Consider the following 15,914-nt stretch of genomic DNA (forward strand, 5'->3'; position numbering starts at 1 on the left):
TTAACGAAAGTGAATAATTAACTTCAAAGCTAGGCCTTCGATAATGGTAGAATAATAAAATAAACTTCATTATTTACCAAATCTAGGACACGGTGGTATTTCAATCTTTTTCATAACCGGTGAACCGCAGACTCGAGGCATTGTGTAGTTATTCGAGCCACAAATATTTTCCGTGTTTCCCTGATGAAGGAGAAAAATCATGCTATTGTTCGACACAGACTTCCGACTTCGTCCAGCAGAACAACAAGGACTAGCACAAGGTTGTTTTACAGTACAATAGCCTTGTTCGCGAACACAATTTTTTCCGTTACCAATACGTTGAGTGACGCAACTTTTAGCCAATGTACCAACCTTCTTACGAGGCACAATCGGTTCCCTGAGAGTGAAACTTCAATGAGTCAGGATTGGCCTTGCTTAGATACAGATCAATAAATGCTCTTTTTCATTTCGAAGTGAAGGGATCATAATCACAAGCGTTTAAAAAGTATTCAGATAATGTATACATAGCTATCCTTGCTGGAACTTCTTTTTGTTTAATTCTTTCAAGTTCGTCATTAGAATTGTTTTTTCCTTTCCTACTCTGCCAAGGATTCTAAATATCGATTTCATTGTGAGAAATTAAAAATCTTACATAGCAGAAGCAGGACAAGGTGCACAAGGAGAACAACATGGAATTGGTGGACAACGTAGAACTCTCAAAGCTTCGACATTCAAAGACGAAACACCTCGTAACAAGGCTCGTTGTATCGCATTCTCATATTCGGCACGCTCTTTTATAATACGCTCGTTTTCTTTGCGAAGCCTTGCTATTTCAGCTTCCAGCTATTTAATCGAATTAATACGTCTTAATATAACAACACACTTCGTTTGGATTCTGAGAGAAACATGAAAATATTTTACTTCGATTTCTCGTCTCATTCTTCCTTTGTCTTTCAAAATAGACTGAATAGCTGCGTCCGTGCAAATAATTTCCAATTCAGGCTGCTTTATCTCTATTACTTTGACTTCCTCAGGCTCCAAAATCCTAGCTTCTTGTATATCTTCTTTTATATTATCATCCACAGGATGTTCTTCAATAGGATGTTCATCGATTTGAGTTGTCGCTACTTCGGCTTGTAAAGGAACTTCTTCCGTTTGTGTAATAGTTGTAACTAATTTCTACAATCATATAATTGTTGTAAAAATTATAATAAGACACAGATTTTAATTAACAAACAAACCTCGCGTTCCTCGCATTCTGCTAATAATTTTCTTAGATTGTCAATTTCACAAGCTCGTGCAATCAGTTCGTTACGCAATGCTTCGAGTTCTTTCTCACAAATATCCAATTTGTTTCGAACCAAACCACACCATTGTTGTATTCGACCAAGTATGTCGGCGAACATCAACTTCCGTAAAAATAAATTCAATTTGCATGTATTACCTTACACTTATTTATATTTTATGTGAGACTAGATTTTCTTTGAAAAAATATAGAAATTTATTCGTTTTACGAAATTGGGAGTTTTAAACGACAGTTTCATTTATTCGTTTTTATTCATTCGTATATTGAATTTTATGGAACAACTCTATTGTACCCTCGTTTTCCCAATTTCATGACGGTTCTACTTGCGTACGGGGCTCAACCTTTGAATCGTGTTCAAAGTTCTCGCTTAAATTGGCCAATGCTTTACCCGCTTCTTGTAAATTTTTGTGTACATAATCGATCATTTCATCCACCTTCTTATCTCTGCATTCATAAGACAATATCTTGTAAAAAGGTATTTAACACTAAAGTGAATTTGAATGTTAATTTATTACAAAAAATGCTTTTTCAAGCTGACAGAACATTCTGTCCATATACGTTAAGTTTCGTTACGAAAAAAATGGTAATTATACCCAGTTGATCCTTGTGACAGACAAGTACAGCATGGTCCAGTTGAACGAATAGGTCTTCCATTTCTAGTTTTCTCTCCGTCATTTCCAGTAGACGTTTTTTCATCCTCTTCTACTTTAATTTCTGTTAGAATTTCTCCCGTTGGTTGCGATATTTCCTTTTCTTCAGGAACATCTGCTCCTCCTACTAAACGATCTTGACTTTTCACAGTTGAATTAAATTTACGATTTGCTGCAGTTATCGACTTTTTAAGTTTAAGTGTTTTATTTGATGATTTATGATTTTCATCGATAGCATATCCTAAAAGTAATTTATGATCGTTAAATATGGTTAGAATCATTTATAAAGGTATTGAAAATCTATACATCTTACCGCTTTTGGATATATTTAACAGTGGACGAGGCATGTTTATTTAGTTCATATATAACATAGTAAGATATAATTATAATATGAATTAATTAGTTAATTTGTACAAGAATTTTGAAATTTAATTTTGATAAGTTTTTCTGAATAAAGAGATGTATAAATGTAATTATAACTTTCATTTGTTTTTGTATTGGTAAAAATGTACAACCTATATTTTTTATATAACACTTGATATATAAAACTAGAAAACATATTTACTGTATACAATTAAACACAATACATATATTATTAAATTTTTTTATTTGTATGAAAGTATAAGTGAACCGATCATATGATATTTAAAATATAAATTTTGTATTAAACAATCGTACATGTACGTTTCTTTTTGTATACAATCTGTACAGGAACAATAATCAAATTAATTTTGTTTTATAGAAAATGTCCAAATTATATGCGCATAAATTGTCTACTTTACATTATATTACAATTTATTTTTATCTTTTCATTCGTAATTAAAACTTATTGTATATATCCTAAAGATCATAGTCGTTATGATGCAATCTTAATAATTAAACTTAACATATATACATATATATAATTTTAGGTAGCTTTCTTCGGTGGCGGCCTATAAACTCCAACAACAACAGCATGATCTCTTTCGTACGGTTCTAACGTGATTTGTTCCTGTGGTTTTAATTTATCGGCAATTAATTTTTTCACTTCCGAGGCAAATACTGCTTCAGGTTGAGCTGTAGAATCTATACAACTTGCCTAAACCAAAATAGCCACCATATAAACGCACATATACTTAATGTATGCATAATTTATACCGAAAAACGATATTAACTTTCAATTTCTTTTTTAATGTTAATTAATATACTTGCCTTAATAGAAATAACAAAGTGACCTCCATTCTTCAAAAAATATTGAGCATTTAAAGATACTATCCTGGCTTGATCAGGTTGTGCTACATCAGCAAATATTGTATCTACCATTCCAACCAACATTCTATACTTGTGAGGATGCCTTGCATCTTCTATTATAGGAATGATATTTGTTCGTTTCTTAGCAACATTTATAAGATCTCTACCTGACCTGTGAGAAAATTCTACAGCATATACCAATCCTTCCTAAAACAGTAAATGAAAACAAACAATATATTGTCACCTATTAAGAATTATTTGTAGATATAATGTAATTATCAATTGCAAAGTATAAGTGTTAATTTTGTACACACGTCTTTTTGGAGCAGAACCTACTACATTTTACCCAATTAGAAAAACGAGTATGTGATTTTTATAGCATAACTCCGACACCAAGTTAGCAATTATACTAAATTGGCTCTAATGTATGCATTATAACCTGTACATGCTAAGAAAATATTTTTATAAACTTACTGGACCAACAACATCTGCTACATGTGACACTGTTGTTCCAGATGCAGCTCCTAAATATAAAACTTTGCTGCCAGGCGGCATATGAATTTGATCTACTCCTCCGAGTATAGCTGCAGCTAGTTTTGATCTAAAAGGATTCCAAACCCTATATTCAATTTTTTCACCATTCTCTCCCTGCAATATTCAAATCAATAATTATTACAATTTTTATAAATTATATAACAAATTATATTATTTTATTTATATACCTCTACACTTATCCTTTTTTCGCCATATACTTCTGAACCTGGTACTAAGTTTAAAGTAACTAATGCATCCTCTTTTCCTCTAGCTATAAAAACTCCTTCATGACGATGTGGTTCTATGACAACAGTTTTGCCACCTTTAAAGCCACCACCTCCACGTCCCCTTCCTCCTCTACCTCCACGTCCTCGTGGAGTGCTTCCACCTCTTCCACCGCTACCTCTACCACCACCTCGACCACCGCCACCTCCTCCACCTCCTCCACCTCCTCCACCTCCTCTGCCTCCACCACGACCACCACCTCCTCCTCGACCACCTCCTCTACCCCCTCTAAATCCACCACCGCCACCTGGTGAAAATCCTATAATAAAATAAAATATATTATATAAAAAAGAAGTGCATAAAATAATCTTATACTAAATTTATATTCTCAACATGTTTAAAGTTTTAAAACACACAATAAATTTTAAAATAAACCTTAAATATACAAATACAGGTTAATGTAAAACTATCATACAAACACTGAAAATATGATTTGACTGACTGAATAACCTATGTATTCATATAAAAAATGATTTACTATGTTTACACAAATAAATATGCATATTTTATAAAACAATTAAGCGTGTACTGTATCAGTATAAAATAAGTAACTATTTACACGCCAAATTATAGAAATATATTACAACATTAAAAATCTTTATTTTCTAAATAATTAGATATAATATTAACATAAAAACAATTATTAATTACCTGGTTTTCCCATTTTAAATCTTAAATACCTAAATTTCTATTCCGATTTTATTTAAAATTTTATCTACCCATACACGTGTAGCATTACAGACGCTAAATCTTCACGGAAACGGCATTCAGTTTTAACACCTTCCGGTTGAAACCGGTATATCGAATTCATGTTCATCGATATATAAAAATCGATTAATAGTTCAAAAATATTAACAACAATAATACTTTGTAAATAGTTTAATATAAAATTTTTTTAATTTATTGAAATTTAATATTACTTATATATTTTACAATACGATTATCATTATTTTAAATATTAATTACTTTTATGATAAATAAATATATTTGTATTAATTATTTTCTTCTTTGCATATAGATTAACTATGTATTGTGTTGAAATAAATTAAACACATATAATATTTATGCTTTTAGAAATAATGGTTTCTTTTCACAAGTTTAAAAAAATATTGTTTTATGAACACAAGATATGTAATTGCTAGTCCGTGAAGCGTATGAACTAATACGTTCGCTTTTGTGCGACATGAACGGATGAAATAACGTTATATGTATAACCTTATCTTTGTTTGAAATCTCATGGTTTTTATATTAATAATTAAATGATTTTATTGTGTATAAAATTATTATTTATGTAATAGAACGTATTGGAATATGAAGTAAATATAAATATTCACCTAGAAAATTTTTAACTTTCTAAAACAAAAGTTTTAACTAAATGTTTATGTTTACAGAATCAGCGTTGACGGCTTACTTGTATATTTTCCTTACGATTATATTTATCCAGAACAATATGCATATATGCTTGAACTCAAACGAGGCTTGGATGCTAAAGTATTTATTTCATACATCTATTGAACCATACAATTATTAAATAAATAAGATTTAAATTGTACATATACTTTTAGGGACACTGTTTATTAGAAATGCCCTCTGGCACTGGCAAAACCATAACCCTTTTGTCATTAATTGTTGCATACATGTTGGAAAATCCATTGGATGTAACAAAATTAATTTATTGTTCTCGTACAGTACCAGAAATAGAAAAAGTCATAGAAGAATTAAAAAAGCTTATAGACTATTATGAAAAAGAAACAGGAAGTAAACCTAAGATTGTTGGCTTAGTTCTTAGTTCACGAAAAAATATGTGTATTCATCCAGAGGTAATTAATTTTGTATTTGATTCATTTTGATAAATGCATATGTATATGAATATATTAATCACACATGTAAATTAGGTAAGCAGAGAACGTGAAGGCAAAATTGTTGATGGACGTTGTCATTCTCTCACAGCATCATATGTTCGTGAGAGACATAATTATGATGAATCCACACCGATTTGTAATTTTTATGAAGGATTTGACATAGAAGGCAAAGAACAAATTATGCTACCAGGCATATATTCTATTGATGACTTAAAAGAATATGGAAGAGACCGCAATTGGTGTCCATATTTCCTTGCAAGGTTTACAGTAAGCATTTTAGACAGCTAATTAGTATAGTATATTTATTAATATAGTATACTTTAAAACAATATAAAGTACTAATTTTTATATGTAATTTCAGATTTTACATGCTCAAATTGTGGTGTACAGTTATCATTATTTATTAGATCCAAAAATTGCAGAAACTGTGTCAAAAGAATTAAGCAAAAGTTCTGTAGTAGTGTTTGATGAAGCTCATAACATAGGTACAATTTAATTAATACATTAAATGTATGATATACAAATTAAAGAGACTCTAATCATTCAATTAATTTTAGATAATGTATGCATTGATTCAATGAGTGTAAAAATAAATAGGAGAACTTTAGAAAAAAGTTCAGGCAATATACAACTTCTTGAAAAAACAGTGGCTGAGTGAGTTATATATTAAATTTTATTAAGTAATGTTGATAGTTGTTATAGATACTTTTAATTTAGGATGAGAGAAGATGATGTAAATAAATTAAAGGAAGAATATGAGAGATTAGTAGAAGGATTAAAAAATGCACATGTTGCAAGAGAAACCGATATTATTTTAGCTAATCCTGTTTTACCAAATGAAGTTTTACAAGGTAAATTCTTAATTCTAAATAAGGCTGAAATAATTATAAATTTACTTAAAATATTTTTGTTATAGAGGTGGTTCCTGGTAACATTAGAAATGCAGAACATTTTGTTAGTTTTTTAAAACGATTTGTAGAATACCTGAAAACGCGTTTACGCGTACAACATGTAGTTCAGGAATCACCCGCTGCACTCTTGAGAGATGTTCAAGCAAAAGTTTCAATAGAACGTAAACCATTAAGATTTTGTGCAGAACGACTTGCTTCTCTTTTACGTACTATGGAGATAACAGATTTAACTGATTTTTCACCAATAATATTAGTGACACATCTTGCAACATTAGTTTCTACATATACAAAAGGTTTTACTATTATAGTAGAACCATTTGATGACAAAACACCTAATGTTCTAAATCCAATTCTTCACTTTGTTTGTTTGGATTCGTCCATTGCAATGAAACCTATATTTGATAGATTTCAGTCAGTAGTGATTACATCTGGAACATTATCGCCATTAGATATGTATCCTAAAATTTTAAATTTCCACCCAGTCATAATGTCTTCCTTCACCATGACATTAGCAAGACCCTGTCTTTTACCTATGGTAGGTATATTGTTTTTATTTATTTATTTTTTTTAACATTAGTTACATTCAATAATTAATTTGAAAATTGTATAAGATTGTAGCAAAAGGTAATGATCAAGTTGCAATTTCATCAAAGTATGAAACAAGAGAAGATGTTGCTGTTATACGAAATTATGGTCAACTTTTAGTTGAATTTGCAGCTACTGTTCCAGATGGTTTAGTCTGTTTTTTTACCTCTTATTTATATATGGAGTCTGTTGTTGCTGCGTGGTATGTATGCATTAATGAGTGTATTTATTCTTATATATTTATACCTTATCCTTGTAGGTATGACCAAGGTGTAGTAGATCAGCTTCAAAGGCATAAATTATTATTTATTGAAACTCAGGATTCTGCAGAAACAAGTTTAGCTCTTATAAATTACATAAAAGCATGTGAGAATGGAAGGGGTGCTGTCCTGCTTTCTGTAGCACGTGGTAAGGTATCAGAAGGAGTTGATTTTGATCACCATTTGGGAAGGGCTGTTTTAATGTTTGGAATTCCCTATGTATATACACAATCACGTATTTTAAAGGCACGATTGGAATATCTTCGTGATCAGTTTCAAGTAAGTTATTAAACGTTGTAAGTTCAATTTATAAATGTTCATATAATATGTATATTATTTCTTATAGATTAGAGAAAATGATTTTTTAACTTTTGATGCAATGAGGCATGCAGCTCAATGCGTTGGGAGAGCAATTAGAGGAAAAACTGATTATGGTATAATGGTATTTGCAGATAAGGTAACAAAAGTTATCACAAATAATTTTGATTTTCAATAATCAATGCACTAACAAAATTTATTTTTGCAGAGATTTTCAAGAATAGATAAACGAAGTAAATTACCAAAATGGATACAGGAACATTTAACTGATAGTTTATGTAATTTATCAACTGAAGAAGCTGTACAGGTAAAATTCTAGATTGAAAGCTTCCAAAACAAGTATTAATAATCATTTATTGTAATTTATAGATAAGTAAACGTTGGTTACGACAAATGGCACAGCCATTTACCCGTGAAAATCAATTAGGATTGTCCCTGTTAACACGAGAACAGCTTGAAAAAGAAGAGTATGGCAAAATTGAACAGAAGGCGCAACAAAATTAAATATTTAATATTACATTTATAACAAATTTTGTGCCATCTTATCAAATATGATAACATATAATGTATAAAAATTTACTACAATATGTGCTTTGTATAGGATTTGTATCATAGTACATATAAAATGTATTGATTTTTACACTGAAAGATATTTTTTCTAATAATATACAATTTTTATAAATTAATAGTATTAATATTTTATAAAATTAATTAAATTGACTATAAGTAAAAAATTGATGGAGTGACAAGTTACAAATGGGATATAAAAAATTAATTTAATTATGCAATTAAAAAAGTTTAATAACAAAGTATGGTGATGAAATTTTAACAGTGTACAAAATACAATTATATCTATGAACAATTCATGTAATATCACCACCTTACAATAACTTGGTCTCCATCTTGTATTGAATAATAGCTGAGTTCTTGAAGTGGTTTATCCAAAAGTATTTCATCCTTAGAAAGCTAAAAGATTACATAAAAAAGCATAAAAAAATACATAATAAAATTATATGTCAATTATATTAATATATCGTAGTTACATTTTGTTGTATAAATGAGAGCCTTGGTATTTTTCCTCCAGTTCTGAAAAGTCTTTGTGCAAGTCCAATAACTTTTTGAACTTCCATATCTTTTAATAGTTTTCTTTTAATTCCTCTAGGCTGATTTGGATGATCTGGACATACAAACTCCACTGTTATGACATTAGAAATCATTTCTGCTTTTACTTTGGATGTAGGGATATCAGAAATTCCATATTCTAAAAATTTCAAATAACATATCATAATTAATAATTAGAAAGAATATTAATCTTTAAGTATATTATTAATTTTGTAATATTTACATTATAATACTTTTTACTTACTTGAAACTAATGCTGGATACCGGAGGTGTTCAATTATAAATTGAAGCCTTTTTTCGGAATCATTTTCACTCTCTATCCACTTTGGTAAAAATAATTTTAAATAATCATACTCAGCACCACGTCTTTCATCATATAAAATTTCAGTACCATTTAAAAACTTTAATTTTGAAATTCTTGCTATAATTAACTGACGTGCAGTCTCCAAATTTTCATTTTTCAAAATAGGATTTTCTCTAAATTTCAAATCTTCTAAATTATTAAGTTTTTCTAATTCTGATATTGACTGCCACTACAAATTATATTATAAAATTATTTTACCTAATAATTTACCTACATCATATAAATATTTATTTTACCTCTGATATGTTGTTTTGTGATATATGTAACTGCCGCAAATTAAAGAAGGCTGTAGTTTTTGCTGTTGGTTCAACAGTTGGAAACCTTATTTTATCTATTTTATTTGAATTTAAATTCAAATACTCTAAGCTGTAAAAAAAACTTTACAATATAAATATTATATTAATAAATAATTTTATTGTAATGAACTGCATGTAATTAAAGCTAGTATTACTTGCCATGAAAATGAATCTAATTTAAGAATTTCATCCCAGCTTGATATTAAATTTCCTTCGAGAGTTAATTTACATATTTTCATTATGTTGTCAGTTTTTATTGGCTTTTGTATGATATTAAGAATATTGAAAGAAACTGATAGTTCTTGAAGAGATGGAAACATACACATACATTGTTGAATATCAAACCAATTATAGTTCATTTTTGCTATGGTTAAATACTTAATCATCAAAAATGAATCTTTTAATACTTGCATATTTTCTTCAGTTGGTAAATAATTTTCACTAAAGAAATGATGGACATAGCGAATAATTATAAAAATAAATATTATTATTATTATTATTATTATTATTATTATTATCATCATCATCATCATCATCATCATCATCATCATCATCATCATTGTTAATTATGAATTTACCTTACATTAAGTCGAACAAGACAATGAAGCTGACAACAGATGTCTGCTACAATTTGCCAATGATTTATTAAATTTTTAGATATATCTAACTCCTCCAAATTTGGGCATAGTTCTTTTAATTCACCAGGATTACCAGCAGTGCTAACACACTGTTCTCTCAACCATACTATTTTTAATTGATCAAATTTACTTTGTTTTTTATTTACTTTAGAAAAACCAACAACTTCCAAAAAAGGAGCATTAATTTCTTTTTGTAAACTTGTTAATGTGTCCCTGTCAATGCCCGCTAATTCATCATTGATGAGTCCATAGCGAATTTTAATAGCTTCAGGACAAGAAATTCCAAATTTTGCTTTACCTGGGCGTATAAAGGAACCTGATGTAGGATACCTGTTATAATCATGTAAATATTTTATTCATACAATTATTATATAAGATTCATTATATGTTTATATGGTCTTACCTAGCTTTAAAATATTTTACTCCTTCATATGTACCATTATGTTTTCCACGAGTTGGATCATCCCAATCTATACCAAGCCACAAACCTTTAGTTTCCCCAACAGGACCAACATACTTTAATGTACCTTGATGTCCATCACACTCAATTCGGCTGTCAATTTCATATTTTTTATCTTCTACCATACTAAAAAAGAAAAGTTTGAATGTTATTTACTATACAGTATATTTGAATCATATATTCTTTTTATCTCAGAGACAGAATTCAAAAATATAATTCTTAATTCTTTAAAATACAATTTTGATTAACAAATACTGGATGTGTACATAATGTTGCGGTTTGAAATCTAACCTTACTTTAATACACGAGTATTAAAAATTCTGTAATAAACAAAATATTAATAATCTAAATGAGAAAATGTTGTCCGAATATAATATTATAAGCAAGATATAAATCAAATATAAACGGTTATACAGACATGATATAATGGAGATTATAAGTCATATATGATAATATGACATTTCTCTGTTGTATACTGCTAAGATACCTAGGAACACTGTATTACAAGATATTCCACTCAAATAATACTATCTTTATGAATATAGGTATAGTGTATGTGCATGTGACATATGACCATAGTAAAACAATACCAATATTATATATTTTTTTTATACTCGAGGAATGACTAAAAAATACAATTTCAATTTTTTTATTATTCATACATTTTTAAGCAAAAATCACCCACGTGAACCTTCGGCAATGTATTTCGGTACTGAACCGACGAAATCGAAAAAAGAAACGGCCTACTCGTTAGAAAACAGTACACTTCATGATATTAAATAGAAAATTTCTAGTCCTGAAACGAAATTTTGAAAATAAAAAAGCAACAAATTCTTACGCAGCACGATCCGTCATACATTAACACCTTCGGCATTGCATTTCGCCAGTAAACCGGCGAAAACGGAAAAAGATCAACCCACTCCTTAGAGAAAATCCTTATTAATACTCTTATACAGAAAAAACCTAATCCAAAGACATAATTTCGAAAATAGAGACGAGAAAAGTTTATTGCGCAGCACGATTTCACAACCACAGACACTTTCGTCACTATTGTTCGAAAATGAACGCCACAAATGCAAAATAAATAATCAATTCCGTAAAAGAAAAATTCACACTACGCTGATATATGGGATAAACCTAATCAAAAACCAAATTTCAAAACTAGAAGCGAAAAAAGTTAATTGCGCAGCACGATCCGACAGCCACAGACACATTCGGCATTATTTATCGAAAACGCACGTTCGAAACCGAAAAAAAAATATCCAATCCCGATAAGGAACAATTCACTTTACACTGATAAATAGAAGAATCCGAATCAAAAAGTCTAATTTCGGAAATAGAAGAGTAAAAAGTCTATTACGCAGCACGATCTGACAGTCACTAACACTTTCGGCACTATTTTGCGAAAACGCGAAATCGAAACCGAAAAAAAATATCCAATCCCGTTAAGGAAAAAATCACTCTATGCGAATTAGTGGAAAAATCCGATTCAAAAAGCCTAATTCAAAAAATAGAAGCCGAAAAAGTAAATTGCGTCGCACAATCTGACGGCCACTGACACTTGCGGCACTATTTTGCGAAAACACACACTCGAAACCGAAAAAAAATATCCAATCCCGTTAAAGAAAAAATCACTCTATGCGAATTAGTGGAAAAATCCGATTCAAAAAGCCTAATTCAAAAAATAGAAGCCAAAAAATAAATTGCATCGCACGATCTGACAGCCATTGACACTTTCGGCACTATTTTGCGAAAACGCACGCTTGAAACTAAAAAGGAATATTCAATCCCGTTAAGGAAGAATTCCCTCTACGCAGATATATAGAACAAACCTAATCAAAAAGCCTTATTTCGGAAATAGAGGAGAAAAAACCTATTACGCCGCACGATCTGACAGCCACGGTCATCTTCGTCACTAAATTTCGGACACGAATGGTGGAAATCGTAGAAAAATCTGTGCATGAGATAGAGAAAAGCCTAATTAACGCTGTATAGGAAAGAAACCTAATCCGAAAGCCTAATTACGGAAATAGAAACGATAAAATTGAACTGTGTAGCGCGATTTCACATGCACTTGTACTTCCGTCACTTTATTTCATATATACATCTTTACTTTTCTCCACATGTGGTTTGTTACTGCCAAACAAATGTTCACAGTTATTTATCCTGTTCTTGGTAATGTTTTCTCAATTTAATCTTGTATGGTGGTCCTTTCGTACATATCACGACGATGTTACAAAAGTTCAGTGTTCCGAAATAATAACTGATACTGCGTATTATTGTTGTTGAATACTTCTTTCGTCAGTTACAGTAATTAAAACACTGATCAATGATAAGACTACATCACGAAACGATTTGTTTAGACAATGAAAGTTTCACTTTAACGCGCGAAAATATTTCACCATGTGTTACCGGCATGTTGAATTCGCGTCGACTAGAAGTATTCTGCGATTGGACAAGCTATGCCTCGTTTTCGCGGGAAGATGCTTCGTCTTTGAAATAGCTATGTGCTAATGTATCGATGTCTCTTATATTTATTAATAACAAAAGAGGAAGTACAAATATGTTTCTATTACGAAAAGAACAAATTAAAAAGTACTTAATCTCCACGACTAAAACCTTATAAATTAAGAAAATTAAAATCAACATAGAAGTCTTTAATGATAAAGAAAAGCTCATATGAATAAAAAGATTTTAAGAATTAAAAATTAAAAGGATTTAGAAACTCACATTACTGGAACACTGGACTTATAAAAAATTTCATAAATGGCTGAATAAAAACGTACGGAAGCATTGTTAGATATATATAATATATATGTAAGTTAATAAATTCATAAAATTTATTATAAACGCGAATTTTAGCTTAATTTAGGATAGGTGATGGGTATGGCATAAGATCTTTTTGATTAATATTGATTTTAGCCACTAATCAAGTTTTTTAACTTTAAAAAGTTGTTTTAAACACTTACATATTAAAAATTATTATTACGTGAAAGTAAATAGTTCTTTTATATGAAAAAATAGTTGTATGTATTTAAATTAATGTACATATTGTTATTGTAAATTATACGAAGTATATATTTGCAATAAACTATGTAATAACTATTATAAAACGTTTGTGAATCTTTGAAAAATCGGTTGAATTCGGAAATTTCCGTTTGAGCTTGGAAAGGTTGCCTCGATCCATGTAGGCACTTGGTGGTCACAGGACACGTCAATTGCTCCTTGGCCGTCATGATTTGAATGTCTTGAACTTGAACCGACTAAATCAGCGTATTTATCTATTTTCCACTTATAATAATTTATTTAATTAATTTATTGATTATTTACTTATATTTATTTAATTTATTTATTAATTTTTTTAACAATTTATTTCATTTATTTATTTGTTTAACTTTTAATAATTTATTTTATTTAATTATTTATCTCTTACTTTTAATTATTTATTTATTATTTATTTATTCGAATAAAGTTTTATTCGTAGAATTTGTCTGAAATGCTATTGGAATAATGCCCAACTCTGTGCAAAATTAATCATTCAAAAATAAATATTTTGATTTTATTTGCTGAAGTATAATTAAGTATTACATTATACATAAATTATACATATAACACAATGTAATATAATAATGTACAGATACTATAAAATATACATAAATATGAATAATTACAATCTTAATATGTACATGTACATATGAAATTATATATACATATACACATACACAAATGATTTGGTTTCACTTCTGATTTTTTTTTTCAAATAAATTTTATACATTTGTGGATAATCAAAGAAATTACTTCATGCAAAATATTTTATTGATTTGGTATTAAATTTGCAATATTTATTGGGTTTAAAATTTCAATCCAATAACCATCCGGATCTTTAATAAAAGCAAGTCCTTTCATCGTACCATCATTAGGTTTCTTTACAAAATTCACATTTAACTTTTCAAATCTTTCACATGCTTTTTCTACATCAGGTACTGAGATTCCAATGTGGCCTATATATTAATAAAATATATTATATTAATATTCTTATATTTTATATACATCATTAAATTGATATTTTTGTTTTATATTCCAATTATGTACTACTTAAAGAGTATATTACCAAATCCACGAGGTTCAGTATTCCCATTATGATATTTAGGATCAGGATCAGTTTCTGTGCCCCAGTTACTACAAACAATCAAAATTAATTTCAATAAAATGAAATTAATATTATTTGGACTATATAGTTTTTAAACATACTGAGTAAGTTCTATAGTTGCTTTACGACTAAATGTCCATTCAATACTTTCTCTCTTATCAGTAGGTATATCTTTTGGATCTTCATATCCCAAAAAGTATAAAGAAAATTTCATTTCGGGAAAATCAAGTTTCTGTAATAATTGCATTCCAAGTACTTCAGTATAAAATGGTAGTGACTTTCTTGGATCTTTAATACGATACATTGTTTGCTGCATTATGTAACCATTTGTTGCTGGGTCAGGTTTTTTACAAAGTTCACGTGCTTCACTGTTTGTTAATCCTGTGAGTTCACCCATCTGGAATAAACAATAATATAAAAAAACAATAATCATAATTTAGTAATAATCATAAAACTGTATACAAAAATTTACAATAGAATTATTCTTTGATATCTTTCAATTTTATCAATTTATAGATAAGGTATCTGCATTTTTGAAGGACATTCTTATTTCCGAGATTGTTTCTATGAAATTTGGAAAAATTTGGAAAAATTTGAAAATTTATAAAAGATACAAATTCTATTTACTTAAAAGTGAATAAAACCATTCTAATAAATAAAAATTTAACACTTATGTGATATATTTCAAAATTTCATAGGTTAAATAATAATTATTGAATATTATTAGAATAAAGTTATAATAATAATTCAAAGCGTACATTATTTATCTATAATGGTATCTATTATTATACATACATTGTTTCTTGATTTTTATCTTTCAGAAAATAATAAATATGACGACCGACACTCAGTTACTTAATGACACACGAAGCGGAAGTGTGCAAAGAATAGCGATCTAGTCACAATCTCTGCAAAAAGTGGAATATCTTTCATTGAATATAATGTTCATGTAGTAGTGTCGTGC

At 29.1% G+C, this 15,914-nt stretch overlaps 4 protein-coding genes across 4 annotated transcripts; 1 reads left to right on the forward strand and 3 right to left on the reverse strand.

Moving 5' to 3' along the window:
- Positions 1–1,593: 1,593 nt before the first annotated feature.
- LOC108549690 (uncharacterized) lies at positions 1,594–2,282 on the reverse strand. The gene is made up of 3 exons (XM_017903189.1): positions 2,249–2,282; positions 1,879–2,176; positions 1,594–1,729 (listed from the first exon to the last, which is right to left on the reverse strand). Exons 1-3 carry the CDS (start codon positions 2,280–2,282, stop codon positions 1,594–1,596), a joined length of 468 nt encoding a protein of 155 aa, XP_017758678.1.
- A 552-nt stretch (positions 2,283–2,834) lies between these two features.
- Fib (rRNA 2'-O-methyltransferase fibrillarin) lies at positions 2,835–4,713 on the reverse strand. Its single transcript, XM_017903181.1, has 5 exons — positions 4,636–4,713; positions 3,888–4,243; positions 3,640–3,813; positions 3,127–3,372; positions 2,835–3,013 (listed from the first exon to the last, which is right to left on the reverse strand). Exons 1-5 carry the CDS (start codon positions 4,646–4,648, stop codon positions 2,843–2,845), a joined length of 960 nt encoding a protein of 319 aa, XP_017758670.1. The 5' UTR covers positions 4,649–4,713; the 3' UTR covers positions 2,835–2,842.
- A 664-nt stretch (positions 4,714–5,377) lies between these two features.
- Xpd (general transcription and DNA repair factor IIH helicase subunit XPD) lies at positions 5,378–8,424 on the forward strand. The gene is made up of 12 exons (XM_017903174.1): positions 5,378–5,475; positions 5,550–5,804; positions 5,880–6,113; positions 6,208–6,331; positions 6,404–6,500; positions 6,564–6,697; positions 6,763–7,292; positions 7,369–7,544; positions 7,602–7,881; positions 7,949–8,059; positions 8,129–8,227; positions 8,290–8,424. The coding sequence occupies exons 1-12, from the start codon at positions 5,443–5,445 to the stop codon at positions 8,422–8,424; spliced, it is 2,208 nt and encodes a 735-aa protein (XP_017758663.1). The 5' UTR covers positions 5,378–5,442.
- Positions 8,425–8,738: 314 nt separating this feature from the next.
- On the reverse strand, positions 8,739–15,824 carry Glo1 (Glyoxalase 1). Its single transcript, XM_017903166.1, has 11 exons — positions 15,746–15,824; positions 15,052–15,347; positions 14,912–14,979; positions 14,625–14,801; positions 10,744–10,930; positions 10,281–10,670; positions 9,862–10,143; positions 9,643–9,772; positions 9,287–9,575; positions 8,964–9,181; positions 8,739–8,886 (listed from the first exon to the last, which is right to left on the reverse strand). The coding sequence occupies exons 2-11, from the start codon at positions 15,345–15,347 to the stop codon at positions 8,794–8,796; spliced, it is 2,130 nt and encodes a 709-aa protein (XP_017758655.1). The 5' UTR covers positions 15,746–15,824; the 3' UTR covers positions 8,739–8,793.
- Positions 15,825–15,914: the final 90 nt, after the last annotated feature.

The sequence above is a fragment of the Eufriesea mexicana genome, unplaced genomic scaffold (assembly GCF_001483705.2).
Source record: "Eufriesea mexicana isolate 0111107269 unplaced genomic scaffold, ASM148370v2 scaffold2207, whole genome shotgun sequence".
Classification (NCBI taxonomy): domain Eukaryota; kingdom Metazoa; phylum Arthropoda; class Insecta; order Hymenoptera; family Apidae; genus Eufriesea; species Eufriesea mexicana.

Bases quoted from the DNA above. Each gene is read 5' to 3' on its own strand.
- LOC108549690 (XM_017903189.1), bottom strand. From the start codon at position 2,282: ATGCCTCGTCCACTGTTAAATATATCCAAAAGCG. The intron at 2,177-2,248 runs GTAAGATGTATA...AATTACTTTTAG, and splicing joins GTTAAATATATCCAAAAGCG to GATATGCTATCGATGAAAAT. The intron at 1,730-1,878 runs GTATAATTACCA...TTATGAATGCAG, and splicing joins CTGTCACAAGGATCAACTGG to AGATAAGAAGGTGGATGAAA.
- Glo1 (XM_017903166.1), bottom strand. From the start codon at position 15,347: ATGGGTGAACTCACAGGATTAACAAACAGTGAAGCACGTGAACTTTGT. The intron at 14,980-15,051 runs GTATGTTTAAAA...GATTGTTTGTAG, and splicing joins GCAACTATAGAACTTACTCA to TAACTGGGGCACAGAAACTG. The intron at 10,144-10,280 runs GTAAATTCATAA...TCATTTCTTTAG, and splicing joins CTTGTTCGACTTAATGTAAG to TGAAAATTATTTACCAACTG.
- Xpd (XM_017903174.1), top strand. From the start codon at position 5,443: ATGCTTGAACTCAAACGAGGCTTGGATGCTAAA. The intron at 7,545-7,601 runs GTATGTATGCAT...TTATCCTTGTAG, and splicing joins GAGTCTGTTGTTGCTGCGTG to GTATGACCAAGGTGTAGTAG. The intron at 8,060-8,128 runs GTAACAAAAGTT...TTATTTTTGCAG, and splicing joins TAATGGTATTTGCAGATAAG to AGATTTTCAAGAATAGATAA.
- Fib (XM_017903181.1), bottom strand. The intron at 3,373-3,639 runs GTAAGTTTATAA...TTACTGTTTTAG, and splicing joins TAGCAGATGTTGTTGGTCCA to GAAGGATTGGTATATGCTGT. The intron at 3,014-3,126 runs GCAAGTATATTA...ATTTTGGTTTAG, and splicing joins ACTTTGTTATTTCTATTAAG to GCAAGTTGTATAGATTCTAC.